General features: G+C 48.3%; 1 protein-coding gene across 3 annotated transcripts in view; it reads right to left on the reverse strand.

Moving 5' to 3' along the window:
* The window catches only part of GABRA3 (gamma-aminobutyric acid type A receptor alpha3 subunit), a 79,591-nt gene that overhangs the window by 16,456 nt on the left and 36,533 nt on the right, over positions 1-26,602 (reverse strand). For 2 of the 3 annotated variants that reach the window (XM_017819293.1, XM_017819294.1), the window contains exons 4-8: positions 18,817-18,884; positions 14,970-15,190; positions 6,949-7,031; positions 3,446-3,589; positions 2,079-2,231 (exon numbers count right to left, since the gene is read on the reverse strand). In XM_017819293.1, the coding sequence (XP_017674782.1) occupies positions 2,079-2,231; positions 3,446-3,589; positions 6,949-7,031; positions 14,970-15,190; positions 18,817-18,884 (669 nt within the window). The remainder of the gene's footprint in view (positions 1-2,078; positions 2,232-3,445; positions 3,590-6,948; positions 7,032-14,969; positions 15,191-18,816; positions 18,885-26,602) is intronic. The other variant, XM_017819295.1, reaches the window with a different exon arrangement.

Below are 26,602 nucleotides of genomic sequence, written 5' to 3' on the forward strand. Positions count from 1 at the left end.
CCTCATGTACAGTATGCCATGGAGAAGCCTCTAGTTGCTTTTGCAATAAAATCAAAACAATAAAATACTGTTATTATTTCTAGATGGTTGGGAACCTCATGGAGGATCAGAAACTGGCCGCTCATCCAGTGTGGCTCTCTCAACATTTTGGAAATGGTGTCTTGTGACCTGCATGGATGGACACCTGGGATCCTGGGTCCCACCAGCTCAGCCAGGCTGTGGCCCAAGCTGCCAGAATAAATGTCACAATGGGTGACACTTATTAAAAGATGATCTGTTGCAAAATGCCTTTTAAAGCTTTTTTCATTAAAGCAAGCAACCATTGCTATCCATTTTCCCCAATAATGTGCTTTTCAATTAAAAATGCATTAAAAATGTTATAAAAGTATTGACTAATTTTCAGCTCCCTTAAGCCATACTCCTGGTAATTTAAGAGTTTCAATTCAATATTGTTGACAATACTTTCTGAGGGAAAAAAAAAGGAATAAACAATTGGAGTTCTCATTATTTTCTTAATAGGAAAGCAAGGCAATTTGGGAGCGAAGACATTTTTCACAAAGGTAGGTTTTAATTTTTCAGTCAGCTCTTTGCTGCTCAATCTGAGCTGCTGCTTGAGAAAACCTATTTCCCTGCAATTCTCAGGATAACACCAGAGAGAATCAAGCCCCCAGTGTCATGAGTGCTCAGATACTCCAGATGCTGATGTAAGAGCCCTCCTGGGACTTGGGCAGACACAGGGTCCAGGTGTGGGGTTCAGCTGCAAAGGATTCACAGAGGGATGAGTGAGGAAATTTCCTCAATGACTCTCTATATGCCTGAGCTGGTCCTATTTTCCACATGATTTCTGTCTGAGCTCCCCCTTTTCCACCCTGTTGGATGGAAAGAGCAGAAGATGTTTGCTGAGGGGCCGTGCCCCCTCTTCTTCACCATTACCACTGTTCAGTGAAGCTCTTGCAGTCTGGATCTTGCAAACCAGTCTGGCCATACTAACCTAGGTTTGCCCTCCACCCTGGGAATCTCTGTGGGATTTGCCTTAGTGGGCAAGGGAAGGCAACTCTGTGCTAATGGGGTGAAGCTGGAGTCACCTGTAAATATTAAAGCTTGTTCATGACCTACATTTCACAATCCCCAGTGAACACAAAAAACCATAATAAATCCCTTCTAGTTCATTTAGGAGGGTACAGAAATATCTGTGATCCTCCCTGCATCCCATTCCAGTCCACAGCACAGGAACAAGGTCCAGTGGAGAGGCTCCAGAAAGGAGGACATCAGCCTGGTTGGGCTTGTGGGAGTCCTTCCATCGCGACTCTTGCCACAGAGAAAGTGCTTCATGATCTTTGAAATGATTTCTGTCTTATTAAAAAACACAAGCAGGTGGTACCATATAAACCCCTCTCTGCTTGGGGACTTCTGTCCAATATACTCTCTGTTAAGTGGAATCTGCTGGGCAGTGTTACTTCCAAGAAATACAGTCCTGCAGCACCACACCTGCTCTGTGCAGATCCCGAGCTAAAGGTCTCAACAGGGAAGCACAAAGCACTTCTGTTATTAAATGTTTGTGAAAGCTATTAATATATGTGCCATGCCAGCCTGACACTTTGCCTTGGAGAGAGGATCTGAAACCAGCTGAAGGAAATAATAACACTATATTCACCGTGCAGTTATGCTGCCTCAGCCCAGGAACTCGTTATGTGGAGCTTTGACCAGAGGCACATCAGCAATTTCAGAGGTAGAGCTTCAAATGCCTCTCCATGTACCCATGATCTCCTCAACTCAAAAGTCAGTACAGAGAAGCAGACACAGCCAAATGCATACAATTAGATGGTCAATACCTTGATTACTGTTAACATTTATGGCTTGGCTTCTAGCAGAAATGGGGACAGGAGTATTTTCACAGTGATTTGGGGAAAGCAGGGGCACCGGGAAGACACTGAAAGCTATGCTGGGGAATCATCAGCAGCTTCAGTGATGCCAGACAAGGCCTGGAGAAGACCAGCTCTGATTTAAGTCTGTTTCCCCTCATTTGTGGTGCCTTTCTCCCCCAACATGAGAGGACGCCCCTGAGCTCCCAGACTCACCAAAAACCGTCCGGGCAGGAACTGATTCCCTGTTAAGCCAGAAGGAGACCTGGGACAGGATGACAGTCATAATGCAGGGCAGGTAGGTCTGGATCACGAAGTAGCCAATCTTCCTCTTGAGGTGGAAGTGTGTGGTCATGACGACGTACTCCCCTGCAGAGACAGCCAGTCAGAGTTGCTGAGCCCCCCGTGCCTTCCAGCTGCCCACCCGTCCAGCTCTGAGCCACTAAAGGTCTGTCCTGAAGAAACTTCCAAGCTCTGCAATGGAATCCTGTTCCTGGCTGGCATGCCCTGGCACCCTCCAGTGCTGCAGCAGGATTTTAGGACAAAGGATATTGTTTTCTTTTACAATCCTGAAAATATTCCACCTTGCCACACTTAAACCATCTCAAAAATCAGGACAAATTCTGTTGTTAAAAGGTCTGGCCTGTGAACCAAAGAAGCAGCTGTCCCTATTTTCCCTCAATGTCCTATTCCTCCTCTCAAAGCTTTGGATATTTTGTTGGATTACTGTGCCTTTATGTTGTGTGCGTGGCTCTGCTAAATCATTACACACAGGAGCCTTTAGCAGCTTTCTTACCACTTCAGGTTATTCATCTGTACATTTTACTACAACTTAAGTAGAGAGATGGGCCAGATATTATGACATTTAGTTCCCTGGGCTCCCCACATTTCCCCAAGGGAGGTGAAATGAGTTGTTACAGACAGACACTATTAAAATCAAGTGCACCAGAGAGGAAATATCCTCAAATGAGAGAACTACTGGTGCATACAGAAGAAAAAATAAAAGAAAAAAAAGGAAATATGAGAGACACACATGAGATAACAGAAGCTATCAGTACCTGGATTCAGAGGGGAAGGGAGGAGCAGCAGATGGGAGAGAAAGATGATTAATATTGGTCATTAATCAGAGGAAACATTTGTTTGGGATAATCTTCTATTAGCTATGATAATATTTGTGCAAGCAGATGCAGTGAAAATCACACTGGACATTATGTTGCTTTCGCCTGCCCTGCCCGCAGCGCTCTCCTGAGGGGCTGGAAAGGAATCCAAGACAAATGAACCCACAGTACCACGGACCAGCTGGACAATGCAGGGCAAATTTTCCACACAACAGATCATACTGAGATGCTTGAGATCAGTTTTCCTGAAGACTGTGGATGATAAGGCTCTTTCAGTGGAAACCGCTTAAAACTAAACTCTTTACTGCCTCTTGGTGACTGCTGTAGATGTCACCAGCCAGTTTCTCCAACAGCACGCGGCTCGGGAAGTGCTGTGGAAGTACAATCATGGCATTCCAAGACCATGGATCCATCTCATCTCAGGATGTGCTCAGCCCATGCACCACACCATGGTCCCACAAGTACCTGTGCTGGATCGAACCATCTCTGTCCCAACGACGTGGCCCAGCAGGTCGTACTGGTTCAGGCGAGATCCACCCTTTGCCACTTCCACGGATTTATCCTTCCCCAGTGTCCAGGTGTAGATCACCTCTGTCTTCGTGTAGGCATCTGCAGAGGGGGGAAGAAGAATGAGGTTTGTGCTTCTGCCTGACCTAAAATATACCCGAATTAGCCTGTGGCCAAATTAATCTTTGCTATGCATTTCTCAGAACCACATGGCTGAGCACAGCCAAGCATGGCCAGAGACCAAGGCAGATCAACAACTGTTAAATCAGACGAGCAGGAGGGAGCTGGGGTTTTCAGAAGGGAGCTGGAGAGGGGGCAGAGCACTGTCGTTGAGAGACATGCTGTCCCCTTGACGTGCTGACTCTGCAAGGGCTGGCTCCAAGCAGGGATGAGATAGGAAGGCATCCAGGCCAGCAGACTGGGGCAGCAGGACAGCCACAGCCCTGCCATGCCAGGGACAGGGAATGTCATGCTGGCAGCAGCTGGCAAGAAAGGCTAAACACAAATGGGGTTAAATATTAGGTTGAGGAGAAAAAGTTAAAAATCTCTACCCTCACTCAGAAGCAAGTCTCTCTCAGCTTTGGAGATGGTGTGCTCTCCCACCAAAATGCTTTTTCCCTGCCTGACCCTGTGTTTGTGACCAAACTCCTGCTCTGTCCCCATAGCCAGTCCCTCTCTCAACAACGCCCACAAGCTTTTGGCTTTGCCAGTCCTACGGTTTTCCAGAAACTGAGTCTCTCCAGACTCTGTTAGGAGCTACTTCTCCCCATAATGCCCAAAATTCCTGTGCAGGAAGTTCCTGCAACTCTGCACCAGTTTTTTAAGCAAGAACATAGTTCACTAAACCAGGCTTTGAACTAATTTTTACCACCAGCTCCTCTTACTAAGACGTTAAGGAATTCTTTGACTGCAGACAGGTCGAGCAATGGGCCAGGTCTGCTACAGAAATGTCTCAGCTCCTGCTTTGTGGAAGACTGTGTCCTGAGAAAACCAGATTTCTCTGATCTTTTTAAAACAACCGCTGTTACTCCTGCACTGTAGGTGCTGGCAAACCTGTCAAATATTAACCAGGAGCTGTGCAAAGTGGGGTGAGTGGCTTTGATGATCAGCCAATGTTTCTCAGCATGCCAGTGTGCTGCCCAAGCACTTCTGATGATGCAGGCTGGCACCTCTCATTCCACGTGCAACATTCTGCTTTTCCAACCCTTCCTTCCAGCTCTCAACATGCTTCTGGAGAGCTCCATCCTCCTTCAGAGCTTGTACAGCTCTGCCACTGCTCTTTCACCTGATAGGCAACACCTCCTGCTCCAGCAGTCACAGCTCACTTAGTGCCACTCCCAGCCTGCAAAGGGAACCTACCCACAGCTTCATTGCCATCATCCCTAAAAATTCAGGAATGTCTATAAAAATTCCTGAATTTTTATCTAGAAAATTCAGTTGTCTGCACATCTGGCTGTGTGAGACAAAAGGGTATCCAGTGTCACATAGGCGTGGCATGGATGTGAGGAACATCTTTAATGCCACGTATCAGTTTTGGTTCTGTCGACGCCTTGTTTGCAATGCTGTCCAATCCAGCCCAAACAAGGACAGCTCTTGGGCATTTAGTGGAGCTGGTGACTTCAGCAACATCTTCTGCTACCCTGGTCTCAGACAGCTGCTGCACAAACGCCCTGTGATGGCTTAGGAACAGTTCTCTGTGGTGTACGTTCATCTTCTCGGGAGCGTGGTGATCATCATCTTCACTGCTCTTGGCCCCAGGAATGATGCAGGTGGGCAGCTGAAGCTCTCTGGAAGGCCTGATGCCCTCAATTCTTCTGCAAATGCTCTGCCTTCCCTCCCTGGGGGGCTGCCGTGGTGGCACAGGGACAGAAGGCCTCTTATGAGCCGTTCAGGTTCTGGGGATCTGTGGGAAGTGGCCTGTGAGGCAAATTCAGCTGCCCCTTGAATAACATGTGTCTGCTACCAGCATTGTCCTTCCACTTACAAACCTAACCCACTTTAGGCTTCTCGAAAACGAAGCTTCCAGCTTCCAGCTGTTGATGGCTTTTTAGTGAAAACACTGGTTTAATCCTTCTCCAACACAGGAGAGGTGAGCTCTGATGCCATGCAGATGGTGCTTTAGAAAGAGCCACATTAATGTTAACCAGGGGCAGCTTTCTGAGCTGCTTGTCTCAAGACTCTCATCATTCAGAGGCCAAATCAGTAAAAAAAAAAAAAAAAAAAAAAAAACCCAAAGGGTGTTCCAGCAGAAATATACACATTAATCTCTTTTCCTCACCAAGAAACGTTATAAGCAATTAGATGTGGAGTAATCTGCCTTCCTGCAAGTCTTGTAATAATCCCAGAGTTTAGGCCTGAGGTATGAGGTTTTATATCCCTCCTCACAAGGTCAATTAACATTAATAATTCATCCTTCTCTAAGGCTTGCTATTTTACTGGCCTTAGTGATGTCTTGTGGCAATGAGTTCTACATTTAATTAGGTGCTGCCTACAAAATAGCCTTATTTTAGTAGTTTTGAATAATCCAGTTTCACGGGTACAGTTTGTCATGAGGCAGAGGAGCAGATGCACATGATAAACACGATTTCTTCTGCTGTCAATCAAACCTTTCAACTTTGTCCTTAGTTAGCTCCCAAATGGCTACAGGAAGGAAGTATCAGTTTAAGAAAGTTGGGATTTTTCTGGAGGTTACTGGTGTGGGCTCAGTCTGTAGTTGGAGGTGGGTAACTCTTTTCATCTAATGCAAACATGGACTAAGAGTGGTGCTCAGTTCATTGGACCTGGAGAAGAATCCAGGCACAGCCAGACTAGGAATTTTATTTTGACATTATGGTGAACCACTGGCTTGGGGTTTGGCTCCCACTCACTTTTAGGAACAAAACCAAATAAAATTTAACTCATGTATGGAGACAAGAAGAAACTTGTTCCTGGGTAGGGTATGGGAAGCCCAAGCAGCTGAGCAGCTGCAAGCCTGGGAGGCTGGGAGCAGCTTTCCCCTCACCAGCAGACAGCAAATCTTCCCTAAACCAGAACCCTTGGCTGTTGGGACTGAGCTTTCCAGAGTTTCCAAGCCTTTTACTTTGAGAGCCACCTGCCTGACAGACTGAAGAGGTTTGTAAGCTCCACTGGGGCACGGAGCCAGAGTAACCAAGTATTTCAGGGTCTCCCCAGACTGGCAGGAGGGATGTAGGGAAGCTGGACAGGACAGGAAAAACATATCTCAGTTTTAGAATCATAAAATCAGTAAGGTTGGCAAAGATCATCGAGTAGAACCATCAGCCCATCACTGCCATGAGATGCCAAGAAAACATTTCTGGTCATTAATTAATGATAATTATCATTATCAATAATTAATAACACTGTTACTAGAATACTGGGTAACACTAGTCACACAAAGGACTTCTCTTTAGCTCTGTAGAGAGAACCTCACTTCCTTGCAGAGGTTTTATCAGGGTACTTACAGCTCCCAAATTTCAGCGGGCAGGCGTGCACGTCCATGGGGAAGTCCTCGAGGTGCATGGGGCACTCGGCGTGGATCGTGAGCCTGCAAGACAAAGCACAGGGCACGGTCAGAGACACCCCTGGCCCTTCTGCCACGGCCCTTCCTGCATCCAGCAGCAGCAGCTCACGTGCTCACCAGCCTCTGGGTCTCTGGGCAGAAAGCTGTGGAGAGAACAGCAGGCACGTGGATCTGGAAACCTTTTCCATTGCACAAACCCAACCCTATTGACCGAGTTCATCTTCACCTGCTCAGTGCAACTGGAAAACCTGCCAAAGCCCAGGACTTCTGTTTGCTTATGCACTGTGAACAGAGCTCCTTAATGCCTGGGGCCAGGGGACATCTCATGGACTGTGCTGGAAAGAGAGGGAAAGGGATTCCAGGGAACAGGCCTGTTCTTCACGGCGGTCTGGAGAGAGCTGAGGGCTGGCAGATTGTTCAATCACAAAGCCACAGCACTGTTGGGCTGAACAAAGTCAGTCAGATCCATGAAGTCACCAGGGTAAACACACTCCTTTCCATGTGGGGCAACTCATCCCACCTTCCCTGGCTCCTCCCTCACTGGTGGCACTGCAGGTAGATGCAGAACTGCATGTCCTGGAGCTGCTTGGGGCTGAGCAGGACAACTTGTGAGCTTCACACATCCACCAAACCCCTGGAGGATACCTTGTCAGGAAGCAGTTCTGTGAGGGAGGCACAGCCATAAAAGCAGCGTGCTGCAGAATATGGGGCCAGGCATAAAAGGATCCCTTATAAAAGGGTCTAAAAAAAACCTAGTTCTGAGCTCATATTCCTTCCTGAAGTACTGCAAAGTGTGCAGCTGAGGAGGGGGAGAGAGAACAAACAGCTTCCCAGGAGATGTCTAATACAGTCTCCTCTGATGGAACCATTTGTAGAAGAAAGGACTCACTTCTGATGGCTCAGCAAAACAGGAAACAAACCATGACAGCAGCAACATGTGGATGCAAAGGGCAAGTGCACAGACCTGAGGCTGATGGTGGTTAGAGGAAAACTCAGGTCAAGAAGCTTCTATTGAGATATTTTCCTTCACCTAGAAAAATGTTCAGCTAAGTTATTCTTCACAGAAAATACTGAGGCTTAGGCAAATGCTAAATAAACCCTGAAAAAATACAGGCTTTGGATTTTATTTGCTAAAAGCAAAGAATAAAAAAAAAATAAAAATAAAGGTTATTTCTTTCAGGTGGACGAACCTTAAACAGTTCTACAAAAGAGCACTGTTTTTTAAAACTTGTCACAATAAAATCCGGTGGACAAAACCAAACCCTCGACAAATTGTTCTAAAAACCCCTGTGGGGGAAACAAAGCGGGATGGGTGTGGCTGGGGGGCAGCAGGGGATGTCACAGACAGTGACCACTGGGTCCTGTAATAATCTAACAAAGAGGTGATGATGACTGTCCTGCTTGCATTATGTCTGGCTCCAGCGTGGCTTTCTCAGCCAAGCCAAGAACCACTGTGTGGCCAATCTAATTTCTTGGAAACAAATCACTCTCTCTGACTTGATGATCTCTCCCTCATCACTGGATGGAATGCATTTGTTTTACATGAAAGAGAGGAAGACCTGATCTTTAGGCTTCTACCAAGACTCAGTGAAGTGGATGGAAAGACTGGCAGCGATTTTGACAACCCTACAAGCACATTGCTGCAATGATTTTCTCCTGGACACCCGGAGGCCACCACGAACAAATTGCTCATTTGCTCTGATGCCTCCCTTTTGCAATCTGGATGAAGATTAGGATTTCAAGAAGCAGGTATGAAAACCTGGCAGCAAGGTGGGGACTCGACAGCCTTGCTGCTCCTGTTCTGTATCTTTTGTGATGTTCTCTTCAGCCAGCTCAAAACCCACAGGAGGAGCTCATGGTTGGTGAGCTTGTCAAGCATATCCTCACAGAGTTTATTATTCAATTCTTTCTGTGTCCTTTCCCACTGCAATGAACTTTTTGCTTCTCATTTTGTCATTGTCACTTGTGTCAAGGAAATATTGATGCATTTTCCCTTTCTTCCTCAGCAGTCCACATAAGACACTTCCTTTTTACCTTCCTATTTTTTTTTCATTGACATCATTAATTTCTTTATTATGTCAAAATGCTCTTTGCTGGGAGTTCCCAAAGTTGGCTTATACAAAGGACCTCTCCTTTGATCAGTGTTTCCCCTCTGATGGATCCTGAACTCACCCTAAAAAAATCAGAAAAGTCCCTTCCATCCACTGTACTGTTTGCAAGTCTTGTCTGTGACCAACAGCCACTATGAATAAGGCTGAATGGACTGCAGGACAAGCTGGCCTTGGTCATACCCTCCTGCCTTCTCCAGGCCATGGCCAAAGAGAACATGTATTGTCAAGGGAAGGAGACAACTTTATATGGATGCTGGTTACTCCATACGTTTGTGGGAACGCACCAGTTGCATTTTAAATCTAAACCCTGTATTATTAGCTGAGCTAGTAAACAAGGAAACAATCAACCCACCAACAAACCACCAAAAAAGCAACCTAATCAGCTACTTCTCCACCTACAACTGAAGGAGCTTTAAAATCTCCTGAAATTAAATTAAAAAAAAGAAAAAAAATCATATCACTCCAGCGAGACGAGTCTGATTCAGCAACTTCAGCCAGTCAGAAGTCAGCACGTTCACAGATGACACACAAAGGGAGTCAGTCTTCCTGCTGAGGGGGGAAAGCAACACAGGTATTCCCCCTTCCCAGGTGTTCCCCCTTTGCTTTATCCCCACGTGTGGGGGGTGTGCTGACTCCTGGGATGTTCCCCCTATGACCAGAGCAGGTGTGCTGCTGCACCTTCCTGCCCACCCCATCCCTTGGCCACCTTCCACTCTGCTCCTGCAGCCTCTCCTGCTGCACACACACTCATCTTTCAGAGCCTTGATTAGCAGAGGTGTTTAGGTGAGCTGTGGAGAGTGCCCACAATCCCCTTCTGCTCCCCCCCACCTCCTGTCGCTGGGGAAGGACTTCTCAGCACCATATGCTTTGCTTAATGAAACATCAAAATGTCAAACGGCAAGGAATGGATCTCACTTCCCAGACAATTACCTCTGTTTCTGCAGCATTTAGGTAAAAGAGTTTATTGCAGAAATTCTCATCTGTGCCCCTTACCCGGTGCAAGGGAGCTTATGGCCAGATAGCCACCGGGTTTTGCTTCAGTGCTCTGATGGCCCATTCAGGTCCAGACATCTGAGCTCTGAAATGTCCTTAGAAAGCCTAAACAGCATGTAAAAAATAGCCAGGCTGCCAGCAATCACATCATCCAGCCGGTGTATCCTTTGGCTCATCTGTCCTAGGAACCAGCAACAACTTATGCAGAACTAACCTGAAGTAAAACCCCAAACTCCTCGTGTTTTCTCTTCGCTGTGCTGGCACAATTGGCACCAAAAGTGGAACATCCAGGACAGAAACCATGTTTTTCTCTTTAAAGTAACGGGAAGTCCTTTGAACTGCGCAGCACAATGGCAAGGAGTGTGAATCAGGCTGAACACACCTCTCCCAGGGCTGACGGGATAACAAACCACTTCAGCTTCGTTCTCATGGTTACCGGGAGCTTAGCAAAGCCTTTGATGTGTCATTAGAGCCCCTGTCGTTACCTGCGTCGTGCTGCAGGATGAGCCAGAACCTCAGTCCAATTTCTGGGACGCAAATGTAATAATCCCTTGGTGTATGAGTGGTACAAAAACATGACAGCGCCCTGCACAGCGGAACTGACTTTGTTTATGCCAGGGATGCTGCTCGAGTTTTGTCCTGATTTCTTCTCCAGGAGATTCATTAATAACCACAGTCAGGCCGAAGAGTGTTTACAGTTTAGGCTGTGTGAGAATCTAGGTTAGGTTTAATTGCCAGGATTTGAGCTTGAAAGCCAAATTGCTTCTAGGATCCGCGTGCTGGATCTGAAAGCACTGAATTCACTTTGCATCCTCCCCCGGCCCTTGGAGATTTCAGCTCATGATGGCAGAAATGCAGTGAGATAAGGTGTTCTCTGAAGATTTCTCCCTCCTGGGGCAGCTTCCTTATAAAAGTCTGCCTGCACAAAGCCAAGCCTGGAAAACAGATCATTTCTGTCTGTGGATCCGCTCTGGAAACTGTAAGGCAGGGAAAAGCAAGAGCAAATCTCATCTAGTCTATCTGCCTGCTTGTGTGTTTATCAGTCAGTCTAGCTCTGGTCTGCTTGGATCTGTCTGTGCCGTTGTCTGGGATCGGCCCTGATGTGGGACACAGCCACATAGCTGCCAGTCCAAACTACTCAGAACAGTGCTGGGATGTCCCAGCTGCTGCTCTTGCAGAGAGGCTGCACCTCCATTGTGTGGAAGGGTGTTCCACCTCCAGCCTGGGGCAATCACAGGTTGTCTGGGCGTTAAAAAAACCCAGGCAGTAAAGCCACCCCAAAGCCTTTGCTGAAGGAGACCCTGGAAAGCTCTGTGCCTTCAAGAAGCAGCATGGGCAGCTCAACCCCCTGAACATATTATAATAGGCAGAGGACTTGTTACGTGGGGTTCAACAGCCCCTGTATGTCTGCAGATGTTCTTTCCCTCCTGTTCTGCCTCTGACTCACCCCAGGGTTCCCCGACCCTCCTTCCTCAGTGCTCATGCACTGCCACCAAGGACTTCTGTTTTCTTCAGCAACACAGGCTCTCAAGGCAAAGTCTTTGGACATGCAGCTGACTGTCAGCCTGACAGGTAAAGAAAACATCCTCTAAGTGCCTAACTTGAGCACCTATTGTCTGGGAACCACTGTGACAATAACCACAAAGCCTCAACATGCCATTCTGACAGTCCTTGTTAAGAGCAGGAGAGCTTTTTTTAAAGCCTGGATTCACAAAGCTGAATCCCATCAGCACAGCATTAAACTTTCACTATTTTCGTATGCTTCAAGGCCAGGAAAAACCAGAACATTATCTACGTGCCCCACACAGTTTGAACCAGAGAGTACATCCAGAGACTGCTGCAGCAGCTCAGCTTTTGTCTCTACCTTATGTAAATCCATGCACAATTCCCAGTGTGTTGTGCTCAGGTCTGACACCAGAGCTTTGAGACCCCAGCTTTTGTGAACTACCTGGATCTTGTAGGAGCTCCACAAAAAGGAGCAGAGGCAGAGCTACGTAATAAAACTGTGTTCCCCGTGCCCTCTAAGGCAGCTGGGGTGGCAGGGAAGGTGCAGAGGGATCAGTAACCCTGGGGAATAGAGAAATGCAGTTCTGTGCTGTGGTCACACAGGCCACACTGTCACCCAGGTGCCAAGGCCTGCCCCTGGTCAGATGTGATGTTGCACCAATCCCCGAGGAGACTGTGCCATGACTAAAGGAGATCTCTGGGAGCTCGGCTACAGCTGGTGTGTGACTCCTTGAAGCTCAGGTCAGTGATAAAGAGGCTCTCTCCAGGAGCTATAAATACTGTCACACAGGTGTAATTTTGCTGGATGTGTGTGACAGAGTTGCTGTTCCACCAGAGCAACTTCATCTATAACTGCAAGCCTTGACTAAGAGAAGTTGGCTTTCACAGCAGGATAAATGGCAGGAGACGTGCCTCTAATTGCACATCAGCAGAACTGATGCCTCAAGGATATTGGCTGGTACAAGGTAAAGGAGCAGGATGTTCTCAGGAGTCAAACTGCATGGCAAGGTACCAGTCTAGACTGAGCCTGCAAGGGAACACCTGGGCAGTCCTGCCAGGCCCGTGGAAACCTGGTGAAAGTCCAGACTTGCTCCACAGTCATCAGGACAGACTGTACCTCTCTGGGATTTGCCCATCCATGCTGGATGTCAGTGGTGTGAGGCTGAGATTGGCTTTGTGGTCCTGCTCTTTCCTTTGAGAGGGACACATATGCCTGCCCCTGGGTATGGGGGAAGACAGTAAATGTGACACTTGGGCATAAAACATGAGCCTCCCTCCAACCCTGGCCTGGAAGGAGGTTTCAAAGCACTTAAAAAGGGAAGCTGATACCCTTGTCATGATTTTACAGAGGAATCAAGATGTGAGTGCCTAGGAGTGGCAAAGCCAGACAGGATTTGGTCTCTGAGCCCAAGGCATGGTCCTGGCCCATGCAGTCTGTGCCCTTGCATCTTCCTTTCTGAGTATCTCTGAGTGGGCTCTTCACCTCTTACAAAGCCTTAAAAGTATATCTAAGGTGGGCAGGAGCATACCCAAAAGGAGGTCCTTCATCCCCCAGTTCTTCAGGATACAGTTAAAATGAAGGATGTTTCGATTTTATTTAAAAAAAACCCATGGCTCTGTTTTCTTCCAGAAGCTCATTCCCAAGAGTCTCATGATGCTGCCATCCTGGCACCTGCCCAGCCCTAAACGGAAACATAAATCCAATACTTTCTTAGTCACACAAAACTTGCTGCAGCTAATGGCTGTTTGCCGAATAAAGAAGAAGTGAAATGATATAAAAGCTCTGAAGTTGAGTCCTTTTTTTTTTTTTTTTCTTTTTTTGGCAGCAGCTCCTATAATACTTCACAGTCAGACAACGATACGAACAGGGGGAGTGTTAAGTTGTCTACATGCAGGTCAGAGAGCTGGGAGCAGAATTGAGCCCTTGAGTCAAGTTGGGCTTCTCCCTTCATTTACCCCATCTGCCTTAATGTGAGATCACTGATGTGTGGAGACCTAAACCCCCGGGGCACTGGCAGGATTAGCTCATATTAGAGAACTGCTGCACAAAAGCAGAGCATTGTTTATCAATGCAGGCTGTAAAACTTGCTGACACCACGTAGATTCACAGCCAGTTCGACTATGAAGAGATGAAATTCTGCCTGGTCCTCAAAAACAGAGGTGAAAGTGCATCATCTCAGCACACAGAATCCACAATGAAGCCTGTTACAAGTTAGGATTGGCTTGAAGATGGAGACAGAGTGAACAAATTTTTTAAACAAAGATTTACACCTTTCCAAAATCAACTCAATACCTTTCGTGTGCATTTATGAGTAACTTGTTCTTTCATTTATAAGCCCGTTTACCTCAGAAGGCAAATTAGTACATCAACCTCGGGGGGCAAACATTATTGACGTGGGTGAACAGCTTACAAGTGTACAGAAATATCTGAATAGTTCTGGAATGAACATACCATTAACCCAAAGGCATTTCTCTTCCTGCTCTCAAACTGTTGTAGCTTAATGAAAAATGTTATGTACCAGGGCTGCTCTTGAGATACCCGGACAGGACTGCCCAGGCACAGTTTCCCAACAGCAACTGGTGCTTTCAGAGGAAGGCCCCAGTTGCTGGAGCTCACAGGGAGGTTGCCCAGGCTGGTGCTGGGCAACCCAAGAGGTGCTGCCTCTTGTTCAGGGCTCTCCCTGACATCCCAGGAGGGGGTAACATAGGCTGGGTTAAACCTAGAACTTCAGATGGCCCCTAGAACCCGGCTTCTCCAAAGCACAGTTTTTAAGAAGCTGTTGTTTGGGGTTTTTTTCCTAATGATGTGCACTGATCACCCAGATCCAGGCTTCTGATTCCACAAAGAAGGAACAAAACAACCCCATCATTCTCACAAGCAAGCTCAGTCTCATTAGATGTTTGAAATGGCTCTGCTGTAACATGCTGAACAAATTTAGGTCTGTTCTTAAGCTGCTGGAGAATAATAAATCCTCCCTTCCTATTGTTCCCTAGCAGCACTGGATACCTGATTCATAACCCATCACAGGTCAGGAACAAAATTATATCAGCTAGAGCATCAACCTCACAAATTATAGATCCCAACACTTCTACCTCATCACATAAAAGAAAAAAATATCAACATGAATGATGAGGAAAAAGCTACCTGTAAAAACGTGCAGAAGTTGAGGATCAGAGATGATACATAGGTAGGAAACAAGGGTAGCAGAGAAAGCAGCAGTGTGAGGCTCAAGTGGGCTAACAGAGTTAGTGAAAGTCTGCATAAATCCTGCTGTCATGAACCCTGAGGTCCCATTCTGGCCTGCATGTGTGCAGGGACCTGGAATACCCTGGCCAGGAGACACAAACCTACCTCATGGTGTACAGGAGGGTGCCGTTGTCCACCAGGCGCAGCAGCTTGTTGGGTGTTGTCATGTTGTGGGCAACAGATTTCTTCCCGTTGTGGAAGAAGGTGTCAGGAGTCCAGATCTTGCTGGCCAGCAGGTTGTTCAGGGGAAGAATTTTCATGGGACCATCAAACTTCAGCCTTTCATCTCTCCAGGACTGCCGGAAAAAGACATCAATGGTGTATTCCTTTGTGGGGAGAGGAGAGAAAAGTGAGTCAGCTCAGCTCTTCGTTGCAACCAAGGGGATTCAGGAAGTATCTTCAGTCAGGGAGCAGACTGCATTTTGGCACACCTTGGGTGATGTGAAGTGTGGTGCGACAAGAAGCAGGAATTAACTGCAGTGGAGGATAAATGGCATTTACCACATTTTGTATAATGACTCACCTATGATGTCAAAATGTGCATTCCAGTGTTTCTGACCACTGCAGACAAGCTGCAACACAGATCACAACAGCCAGTTCTGGGGTAGCCCTCCTGCACCATCACCTTTACCCAGATGTTTCAGGGGAGGGAGTGCATTGTATGCAGCTACATGGGCGTTTTAAAAAGCAAAACTAAAGATCCTGCAGATGGGATTTGGCCAGGATGCTGGCAATTGTACCCCTGCTCATAAAAAAATATAATGAAATCGACTTCCATGACATTGACTTAATGTTATTTTGTTCCCCAGGCCACCTCTAGAAAAGCATTGAATCAAGGACTTCACAAACTTGCATTACAAGATCCTATGACTTTCTTTTGTCTTCTTTTTCGTATTTTTCCTTCACCCCCCCTTTTTTTTTCCTTCTTTCAGTTAGTGTAGAAACCCATTTTCTAGGCCAAATTCCAGCTGGGGCAATTAGAAGTCATCTCTTTGGAGTACTGCAGCTTCTTGCTCGGTGCCTGCAGCCTCAGAAACCACTCGATCAAAGCAGCAAAGTCACTGTGGCTCCATGGCCACCCCAAGGCAAAATCAAACCAGTGCACCCAGTGGTCCCCGTGTCCTTTGAGGGTTCATGTCACTTGAGGTTCATGTCTTCAGCCCACCAGCGTGGGCTGCACCACTGCTCACCTCTACAGCACACACCTCTGGCTGACGAGGGCTTTCAGAGAGAGAAGGGGGCTTCAGAAAGAAGAACAGTCCCAACTCTTCTTCCCCTGCTGTTGCAGACTCATAGTCTTTATTTACGTGTTCCTGGAGGCCGCAGGACCAACTAAACTTATCATTGTGAGTGATTTCTTTCCTGCAGCACTTCTCAGCAGCATTTAAAAACTGCTGTGCATCAGCTTCCTATAGGACAGAGAAATTCCTACAGGTTTTTGTGGCAGATGGCAGCTGAATGAAAGCATCTCAGTAAACAAGTTCATCCCTGCTCCCCGGCCATGGAGCCACCCCTGTTCAAATATGAACCTTCTGGAGCCTGGCTGGAGAAAAGGGAGAGAAGATTCTACATTCCTACAGGCTCTGCCATGTACTAGATAATTCTGCCCCTTCATGGAAGTGATCTTTGTGGTTTTAAGCTCAGTAAATGGATAAAACCAAAGAAATGAGCCCATGTCCTGGGAGGTTTGGGAAAAGTCCTTCTCAGGAGAAGATCTCTCCTATTCAGAACCCCCGTTCCTGTTAAAAAACAGCAAACAAAGAGGCAAAACATTTTTATCAACTTTCCAGGCCTTGTTTTTCTTCTTTTATGCTAAGGAATCATTCCTGAAGAAAAGAGAAATAATTCTGAGAATCTTCCCCTCTTTTCTATACTTCTTTCCTTAAAAGCATCATTCCCAATTCACCCCTTCCAAAGAGCACACTTAGTTCTATCTTATGCTTTTCTCCTACTTTATAGAAACAGCTGAAAACATCAAGAGTGAGTCTGCCTTCAGAGTCCATCCATGAAACAAAAATCTCCCTTGAACTCTTTTTTCTTTTTTTTTCTATAATTTCCTGGGGACCGAGGCAAAGCTGCAAGAGCTCAGTGCTGAAGATCCAGGCGCGTGTCAGGTCCTGTCAGGCTCTGCTTTCCAAACCAAACTAAAAGCTGAGATTAGAAGTCCCTCGGAGTAGCTCAGTGAAAAGGTCCACACGTCCTCCTCCACGCTCCGTAACCAGCTGCTCTCCTCCCCTCTGCACAGCAGCTTTACCTGCTTCTCCTCCATCACCATAATTACAGTCTCTGTCTGCAGCGGAGCCGCTCTGCAGGCAGTGAGTAATGGCTGTGGGAGGGATGGGAGCGGATCACCGGGCAGATGCCAGCGGGGAAGGAGGGACTTCCCCGCTCCCGAGATAAAAGGAACCACAGCAGAAGAGCAGGCTCTCCCCACGTTTCTCTCCCTCACGTTTCTGAGTGCATTCAGCAGCAGAACAGCGGGCTGAAGCACGTTCGCTGTGCATTTGTAAAATACATGGAACGAAAGCACGCGAAGGGGAAATAATTTATTATTCCTTAACTGTCTTCCTAATTTTAAATTCATTTTGTCAAATCACATTGCGGAGAATACCTTCCTCTTTTCAATACCTCATATTTCTTCTTCACAGTTCATTATACACACTCCCTTAATCAAATATGCTCCACCTTGGAAGTAATTATCAGATACTCCCCACGGGCTACGATTGCTGAATATATTATGGGTCTCTTCTGTGGTAGGAAAGCAGGGAGAGAGGGAGGGAGAACTCAAATGAGGTTAATAGTCTCAACTAGGCTGACATCAAGTTAACTTCTTACCCTGGAGGGAGTGGTCTTCTCAAAGCAACATGGGTTTGCGGGATTGAACGAGCACTTCCATGAAACACAGAGGTTTTGTTCTCCCCCAGCTCCTCTGCCTGCTAGCACAGGATTGTCCGTGGGACAGCTGAAGAGAAGTTCAGGCCGTGTCAGCACAGAAAATTAAACCCTTCCAGCTCCAGAGGCGCCATGAGAGTCACAGGACACTGCTCCAGCCTGGCCTGGCTGGTGAGAGCAAAGCCTGCTCCTCCTCCCAAAGCAGGCTCCCTCCGCGGCCAGGACAGCCCACTGCTGGCCTGGGATGTGTCAGCACCAGGTCACCTCTGGTGCTGGATGTGCAGGAGGCTCTCAGTCCTGAATGCAGGGCTGTCCTCACGTGGCATCCTTGAACTGTGGAGCAACCATCCCGAGCCAACTCTTCTCCGCGCGCCTGGGCGCCTGTGGAACACGAGCTGCAAGGAACACTGTTGAGAAACCTCACTATTAATTATGCTCCACAGTCCTGTTTTAATTAGAAGACAAACTGTTGTGGGAATACAAGCCTAAATTCAGACCTCAGGCCTTTTCATTAATAATTTCCCCTGAACATGTCAAAATACTGCAATCAGTTCATGCTTTTTCTTTTTTTCCTCTTTTGCCTCCTTTTCGGTTCGAGCGCTGAGGACAGTTTGATGGTGAATCATTCTCTTCTGGCATTGCCATCAAACCAGACCAGATTCTGGCATCCTCTCCTCTTCCCAGCGAGCACCTTCCTTCCTCCACATGCAGACAGGTCAGGGAAAGGTGTCTGCAGCAAAGATGCTTGTCAAGGCAGGTAACGGGGGGAGCATGCTATGTTCATGTCCAGGTCCCATGGGCAGACCCCACTTGATTAGGTTGGACTTGCAGGAAATAAAAAGACCCTAAAGCTTGCAGTGTGTCTGAGAAGTGCAAAGGTATTGACTCTCCAAGGGTTTCCAAAAGCGTGAGAAACAACCCCTCTCTACCACTCACACTGAGCTACCACCAGCTTTGCCATTTAGGAAAATCCTGCTTTTGTCCAGATATTCCTGGGACGAGAGTGGGACACATCCACAGTGGCTGCAGGGGAAGCCATCCCTCCCTGTGAGGCACCTACCATGTCTGTGTCCGAGACAGGGCCGAAACTTGTCACGTAAATGTCTGTCTTGACTTCGGTTACACTGTCTGGGACAAAAAAAAAAAAAAGAGAAAAGGGAAAAAAAGCAATTAAAGAACTGAATTTTCTTGTACGGGGAAGGGTTTGGGGGTTGTTACGTGGTGTTTTTTCCTGCTCTGCTGAACCCTCTGCACCATCCTCTGTGCCCCGAGCAACGGCTGATTTTATCACTCCTAACTGGGCAAATTCATCTCCAGCACAGCTCTGCTGCTTCCCACACTTACACTGAGGATGAATATGTCCCACGTGGCCAGACACTGCATATTTACAGAATCCATGTGGCTGCACGATCCATAACGTGGTGCAGATCCACACGTTTTCAATACAGAGGTGCTTTGAAACTCCTTTTAATGTGAAATCCCTTTGTGTCTCCCAGCCTGATAAACAGCCTAGCAATGTTCCACCAGTCTTAGGAAAGCCTGGGTTTGTTACAGCTTCAGGCTTATCTGTATGTAAAGAGAATCAATATTCTGATTGCCTTTTACTGCCGCCGTGCTTGCTGTTCTCCTAAGTGCCTCATTTTTGCGAAGCTGCTGCTCGCCCACATCACGTGCTCCCCTGCCCCCAGGCTGTGCTGCCCTCGTGGATGCTGAACAACAGCCTCACTGCCCCAAAAAAGACACTGAGCCCCAGATCCTGCCCCAGCTGCTAAAACCCAGGGGCCATTTCCATCCCATGCCTTCAGATGAAGATGATCCGGAGCGCTCTGCAGAAGGCGGCCGTCAGCACGTGCTGAGCAGCACACACAGCTCTCTCTCCTGGCTTCAGTTGATTTTGGCATGTTTCCTGATTGACATCTCTGCTGCTGTCCCATTTTGCAGGGAAATCAAGGCACGGTGGTTTGCCAGATTTACAGCCCTGTGCTCTGCCCACTGGGTCGTGCTGAAAAAATGATGGATGAGGTGCCCTGAGTTGAGCACTCAGTTACCATAAATCCTCACCACTTTAGGGATACATCATGCTATTGTATGGCATTAGCTGGCTCAGAGCTGCTCTCCTAATGAAAGAACCAATTTAAAGCCCCAAAGCAGAGTTCATGTTTTATGCACAGTACCCAATTTTGGCCACTGCAGCAGCTTTGCAAGTAGCCTGGATGGCCTATTGCTCAATTAAGTTATGGAAATCCTTCTGTCCCCTGACAGTTATTTTGCAGTACTATGAAGCTTAGTTTTGTGCTTCAAAATTTGCATCCCAACATAAGATAATGCATTCTGGCAGGCTTTTCTCCTTAATGGCTAAAATATACATATATATGTCTTTTGTTATTATGGCTGGAAAGCTTCTGATGCAGCCTATGGCTGGTATTATTGTGCTATATAAGTAACCCTTGATCTTTTCTTGATGTGATAAAAAGAAGGTTAAAGAGAAATATGTATGCAGCACACTTTGTGAAACCCCCAGAAGTCTAAACAAAATGAGTTACTTCTGCAGCAAACACTCAGGGTATTCTCTGTCTCCCTCCAAACAAGTCCTCAAATGAGATACACAGCAGAGAACACTTAGTGATGCAAGGCTCCTTCTGCTACCACATGCTGTGAGGGAAAGTTAATTGTGTTCTAGAGAAAACATAAACTCTCAGCCACGGATCTCAGATCAGGATCCACGGCCACCCATGGCCAGGGGATACAGTTCCTGTGAAGTGCAGAGGGAACAGGGTGTCCCTGTTCATGTTTCAGGGACAGGGGTCCATGAAAGGGCTTGTGCTTCCCAATGTGCTCTGGTGGGTTCAAGCACAAGGGAAGGGATTCAGTAAGTCATGAGAAGACAAAAGGCAGAACGAGTTTTGGACGCATTTTGGTATTATCCTGCAATCTTTACGTGGGCCTTTATGTCCTTATCAAGCTGTAAACAATCTGTCACAGAGCTCCAGGGACCCCTTCCTGTTCCCTTCAATCTACTGGCAAATCCAATCAAAAATAATGGCATTATCTTATTAAAATTAATAATTAATATTAATACTCAATTATGGCCCAGAGCTGAAGAGGATCTCCCATTTCCAGGCTGCAGATGTATTCCCCAGGCCAGGCCATGCAGTGCCTGGTGCAGGGACAAGCTGGGGTTTCACCACTGGCTTACTGATGTCCCTCAGCACACAGGAAAACAAGCTCCCTGCACCTTTCATGGCAAAAGCCAGACTGAACTTTCCCCGTTAATGTGTGCTCCTAAGGGCAGGATTTGGCTGGGAGCCGGAGGGATTTCTGAAATTAAATCATTGCCACGCAAGCAGGGATTTCAGCAGAGCTGGGAAATCCAGAGATAAGTAAAACACCAGCAGAACAGAGCGAGCTCCAGCCTCAGAGACTCAGTTCCTTCGTGATCCTGTAGCCCAAGAGCAACTGCACTGCTTGCAACTCTGCCAGAGCTCACTGGCTCTGTGACTGCGAGACCTTCTCCTCCAGAGCAACCAGGAGCTGCTCACCCAGCCTCCCTTCTCCCTGCCCTCACAGCTACCCACCCAAAGCCTGGGTGAAGAGAAGAAACTGTGCCTACTTTTACAGCAAGAGAAAGCTGAGAGATCATCTCCTGCCTCTTCTTAGAGACATGGCAGGGAAACCCTTATCTGATCCTCAATCCACAGACAAGCTCGCCCTGCTGCTTGGCTGTTTTGCCCAGTCCTCCCCAAAGATTTAATAATAAAGGACTGTACATAGGGTTAGGTGCTTTCACTAGATCTGTTGCAGAATGTTAAATTACACTTTTCCTTTGCTAGCATCATTCTTCCCTGTAATTCAAAGGTTTTTGGATGCACAAGTTAAGCCTTCAAGCCTGCTGGGGTGGCAGGAAGATGCTACTGGTCCTGTTCATAAACAAAAAAGGACAGACTTGGTTCAGGCAGGAAGCTGGAGAAGGGCATGGACCAGCCCTGGCTGCCCTAAGTAATGGCACAACACTGCCCTAAAGAGGGCTCAGTGTTACTCTTGGTGGGCTGCACAAACCCCTTCCAGCCACCCTGCTGAGCCTCACTGTGCCCCAGGTCCTGCTGGGGACCAGGAAAGCAGAAAAAGACCCTGGAGCTGACATGAAACTAGAAGAGAAAGAAATTTTCAGGTTCAACACTTGTACATGGGCAGAATTTAGAGACACTAGTGGCATGCCATGTTCCCAAGCCATTTGTTTGAGGCTGGTTCCCTGGTCTGGGAGCTTTTCCCATTTTTTGGCTCAGCCTAATCCCAACCCTCAGCACAATCACGTTTCTAAAACCACCTGGAACAAGTGTGTGAGCAGCAACAAGGTGCTGCAGGTCACCCAAAGCTGCCCCTTCTCCCCCAAGGCACAGAACTCGCTCTCTGCCTGCCCGGCCACGCTGCTCCCGCCTGGAGAAATCCCCCACAGCTGGGCAGATCTGCAATGCAAATGCAAAACAAACCATCCCTTCCCACAGTGTTACCATGGCACTTCCTACACCTGCCTGCTCTTTAAAAGCTACCCCTCTCCTCCAAGAATCTGTTACCCCAGGCCTGGCTGCTCGTGTACACCACAATGGTCCCTCCCAGCCCGGGGTGGAGGGGCCAGATCTGGACCCCCAGCTCCAACACCAGCAGGGTCTGTTGCTTCCCCGGGTGTGCAGAAGGTGTAAAGCAGTAGCAGCTGCTGCTGAGGTGCTTCAGGCACTCCATCTACCCTCGCCCTCCCCTGTGCCCTCCTCCAACTCCCCATCTTTCAGGCCCTGGCTCAAGGCAGACACCCTCCCCCCTTCCCGCAATCCCCTCTTTAAGTGCTCATGACTCCCTGGGCCTGTGAGGAGATAGCTGTTATTTACAAAATGACAGAGTGCTATTTTTACTTGCTTCTTGGAAGCACCAGGAGCAGCAGCAGAGCTGGAATACAAATTACGCCGCCTCGCTGCCTCTCCCCTCGCTGGCTGGAGAGCCGAGCGATTCTGGGAGGTGGGGGGCACAGAGGGGCTGAGCAGCCTCTCGTTAAACATCCCGCCGCACTCAGCAAGGGCTGTTTATTCCGGAATCTCGGCCGGAACGTGACCGGCTCTCGCCAGGTCGCGTTTCAGCTCCGGAGGTTTGGGGATGCGCTGAGCGCGGTCCCGTTTCCCGGGCGGGGGTTCCCAGAGGCGCTGCCGCAAGCCAGCTGAAATGATGTGCCGGCATCCGAGCGCTGGGGGCTCCCGAACGATGCGTGCCGTGGAAACGGGGGCGAAGCCACTGCGGCTTCGTGCAGGGGATTCCTGGCTGATGCGCTGACGTCAGCGAGGATGCACAGCCTCAGCCCGCGGATAACCGGGCTGAGCGAGGGGATGGGGACCGCCCCGAGGCAGCGCTCCTGCTCTGCCCCCGGGCTGTGCTGGCATCTAAGGCAGCCTGGAGGTGACAACCCTGCCTGTGGTGGTGTCTCTGTGCAGGATGGCATGGCTGAGAGTAGAAAGGAGGACAGTGCTGTTCAGGCTCTTCTGCCCCCGGGGGTTCAAACCATCAGTGTGCTCCAGGCCAGCTCCAGGAGGTAGATGTTTCTGCACTGGGCTCCCTATGAACTGCTCCAGACTCCAGCTAGCCCAATATCCTCCCACAACCTAAGGAGGACAGTAACAAGCTGATAGTGCCCCTTAACTCCCTCCTAGACAATTCTATTTACCCTCAGCTCAATGAGGTCTCCTTATCCAGTGTCTCCTCAAAAACACAGAATCCTTTAGGAAGGATTCCCACCAGCCTATGGTGAGAGCAGTGTCATCTTGAAGAGAGGCATTCCTGTGTCCCTCTTTCCCACATCAAGTAACCCACAGTGAGCACACTGGACAGGACAGTGCTTTCCAGCCAACCCAGCATACCTGGGAAGGGAAATAGTTGGTTTATGCTCCCAAATTCCACCTCATGCCTTCTCCTCGATCCTTGCCATGATAATTAATAAGCAGCAGCAGGTAATTTTTGCAGCTGCACACAAAAGATTTTTGTGTGTGTCATTCTTCATTTTCTCAGCCTCTCACTGGAGGAATTTAATTTTCCTTCCACTTTTAGCCTCTGGAACAAAACAGGCTCCTATGACCTGTGCTACAAGCTCTATGAGCCCACTGGAACTGAGCTGCACCACAAACCCTGGCAGCCTCTGCCTCAGAGGTGGCACAGGACAGCCCCCAGCCAGAAACTCCACCCTTGGGCCCCTCCTCGAGAACTTCAGTGTCCTCACACCAGGACTGCTGCCTCTCCCAGTCCCTACCTTGGTTTATCAGATGGCCTTTTAACCTGTGGTGCTGCCTTGTTTTGGGAAGTAGGAACAGAGTGGTTCCCCCTTGCAGGAAGAGATGCATGGAAAGGGAGTGGCACATCTATGGATGATGTGGCACATGGTCCCCTCTCTGTGACTTTGCCCTTGGGACTGCCAGGCCAGTACTGGGAGAGGACAGGGAGACACAAGCAGAGGGGCAGGTGCCCAAGGGGAGAGGGACCTCCCCCCACAGCCCCAAGCTGCAGGAATGGAGACACGACATCTACATCACCAACCACACACCAGAAACCTCTAATGTAGCCTTCACTGATGCTCTCCTGCTGTGGGGCCAGTCACACTCTCCCACACACATTAGAGTTGCTTTTCTTTCAGTTTTTTTTGCTGGGGAGCTCAGAAATAGCAGCAGAGAAGGAAACATTTCAGTGAACATCACTGCAGTGCTGTTAATGCCTCCTGGGCTTGTCCAGCCCAGCCAGGGGACAAAGCTGACTCCAAGGACACTGACAAAGCTCCTGCCACACAAAGGCCACAAGGCAGCATGAGCTACTGCCAATGCCAGGACCACAAACATCCCTGCTGCACCTGGGATGCTCCCACACCTGGTATCCTGGGAACAGAGGCTTTACTTGGGTCAGGAGGGGAAGGCTGGGGAAGAGAGATGGCAAAAAAACCTAAGAATGTACTGGCATTTCCTCCAACCTCTACGGAAGGGAGAGCAGAGCTGGAGTGCAGAGGTATGGGCAGGTCTCAGCACCACCCCTTCTCTCTCCTCAACTGTTTTTGACTAGAGGATCTTAGACAGCACATGGAGAAGTCACAGTCAACCTCTTCAAACTCCCAGTTCCAAAGAGAACATACATATTTTCAGACGTGGTTTGGCTGTTGTAGTGCCTCAGCACCCTTGTATATGAAATCACTTGCTCAGAAGCAAAAGCCAAATCTCCTCTCACAGACATTCACCCTGGTCTGACAAGCTCAGCCTGGGCATCTTTCCCAAAAGTGGACAGCAGAGTGTACATGTTCTTCTTACAAGAGGCAACAAGAACATACACAGGGTGTCTTGGTCCTGTCAATGCCAAATGGCAGAGAACAGGGCCAGGAGTGTCACCAGGAGGGCTGGCAGCTGGCCCAGTCCTTCACAGGCCGGACAGAGCTAACAGCAGCATCAGCCTTAATCCCCTGAACCACCTAAAATAGCAAAGCAGCTCCAGAAAAACTCACTTGGGCAGAATCATCAAGACACAGCCGAGACCCCACTGGCCCCGTTCTGTCTATGGGGGGAGGGTAATCCCACAGGTAGTTCAGCCCACCCAGACCTCACTGCCTCTGATGGCATCTGCCTCTCTCTAACGAGCACAGAGACGAGGATGACCACAGTCCCATGGAGGATGAAGGCTGGCCTTGGCCTCATGCTCCCACCTGGGACAACGTGGTTAAAGATGATGGGATGCTCATCCACTGCAAAGTGGGGTCAGCCAAGGACTGAGCACTGGGAAATTTGTACTCTGCAAAATAAACCACATAGTAAGGAAAGAAACAATATATAAATGCCTGAAACAAATGTCTCATCTCAGCAAAAGCAGGGGTGAGTAAGAGCCTGCAGGGCATTGCCAACAAGACCTTTGGGTCAGATCCTTTTCTAGCTCTGCCATGTCACGAACTATTGGTCTAATGTAGTTTTCCTTGGCTATTTGCTTGATTCCAGAGTAACTGGGTCTGTGTAACAGATCTGACCCACTCAGTTACACTCCCAGTGACTCCTGCACGGTTGTGACCAAAAAGGCATCACGTTTGCAGGGGAAACAAGGCTGTCTGCTGCTCTCCATGGAAGCAGCAAGCCTGTTCCCCCAATCCTGGGGTGCCAAGGCATCTTTTCACCCACTGCTGCTGTTTAAATCCCCTGGAACTGCCAGCATTTGCTGTACAGCCAGTTCCCAAGTTGCTGCTCTGTGAGCCATGGTGATTAATTACTACCTTCTCTCTGGTGTGATGGCACATCAGTGTCTATACAATTGCATGTCTTCCAGACAGACTAGTGAGAAGTCATCCAATCTGTAAACACAGATATGCATGTGGTGGCACTTCCAGCTGTGCTTCTCTCCTTTCTCCTCTCAACTTGGATATTCCAGCACGGGGAGAGGAAGCAGTTCAAAAATAATTTCAGGGGCTCTCTCAAGAGACAGCCAACAACAAAGCCACTCCCACGTGATGAGAGAGATCAGCGTGGTCTACAATTACATGTTCTTAATTCTTCAGCGCAGATGAAGTGAGATGATGTCTGTGAAATCCTCAGAAAGACAGCCTGCTGTCCTGGCTCCCTTTCTTAGCAGGGCCACAGAGAGCTGAAACAATGGAGAGATTTATTCCCTGTCTCACACAGCATGCTGCAGAGGCAGTGTGCTAATATGACTGCATCCCATGTCCTCTGCAGGAACTGGGTGCAGCACCAAGAAGTGACCCAGTCACCACTGGAGTATGGTTGTCTAGGATCTGTCGCACACTGTCATGCACTGATGGATGTCTAATTCCTAGGCTCAAACTCCTTGGGTTCCAT

The sequence above is a fragment of the Lepidothrix coronata genome, unplaced genomic scaffold (genome assembly GCF_001604755.1).
Source record: "Lepidothrix coronata isolate B3197 unplaced genomic scaffold, Lepidothrix_coronata-1.0 Scaffold73, whole genome shotgun sequence".
Lineage (NCBI taxonomy): Eukaryota > Metazoa > Chordata > Aves > Passeriformes > Pipridae > Lepidothrix > Lepidothrix coronata.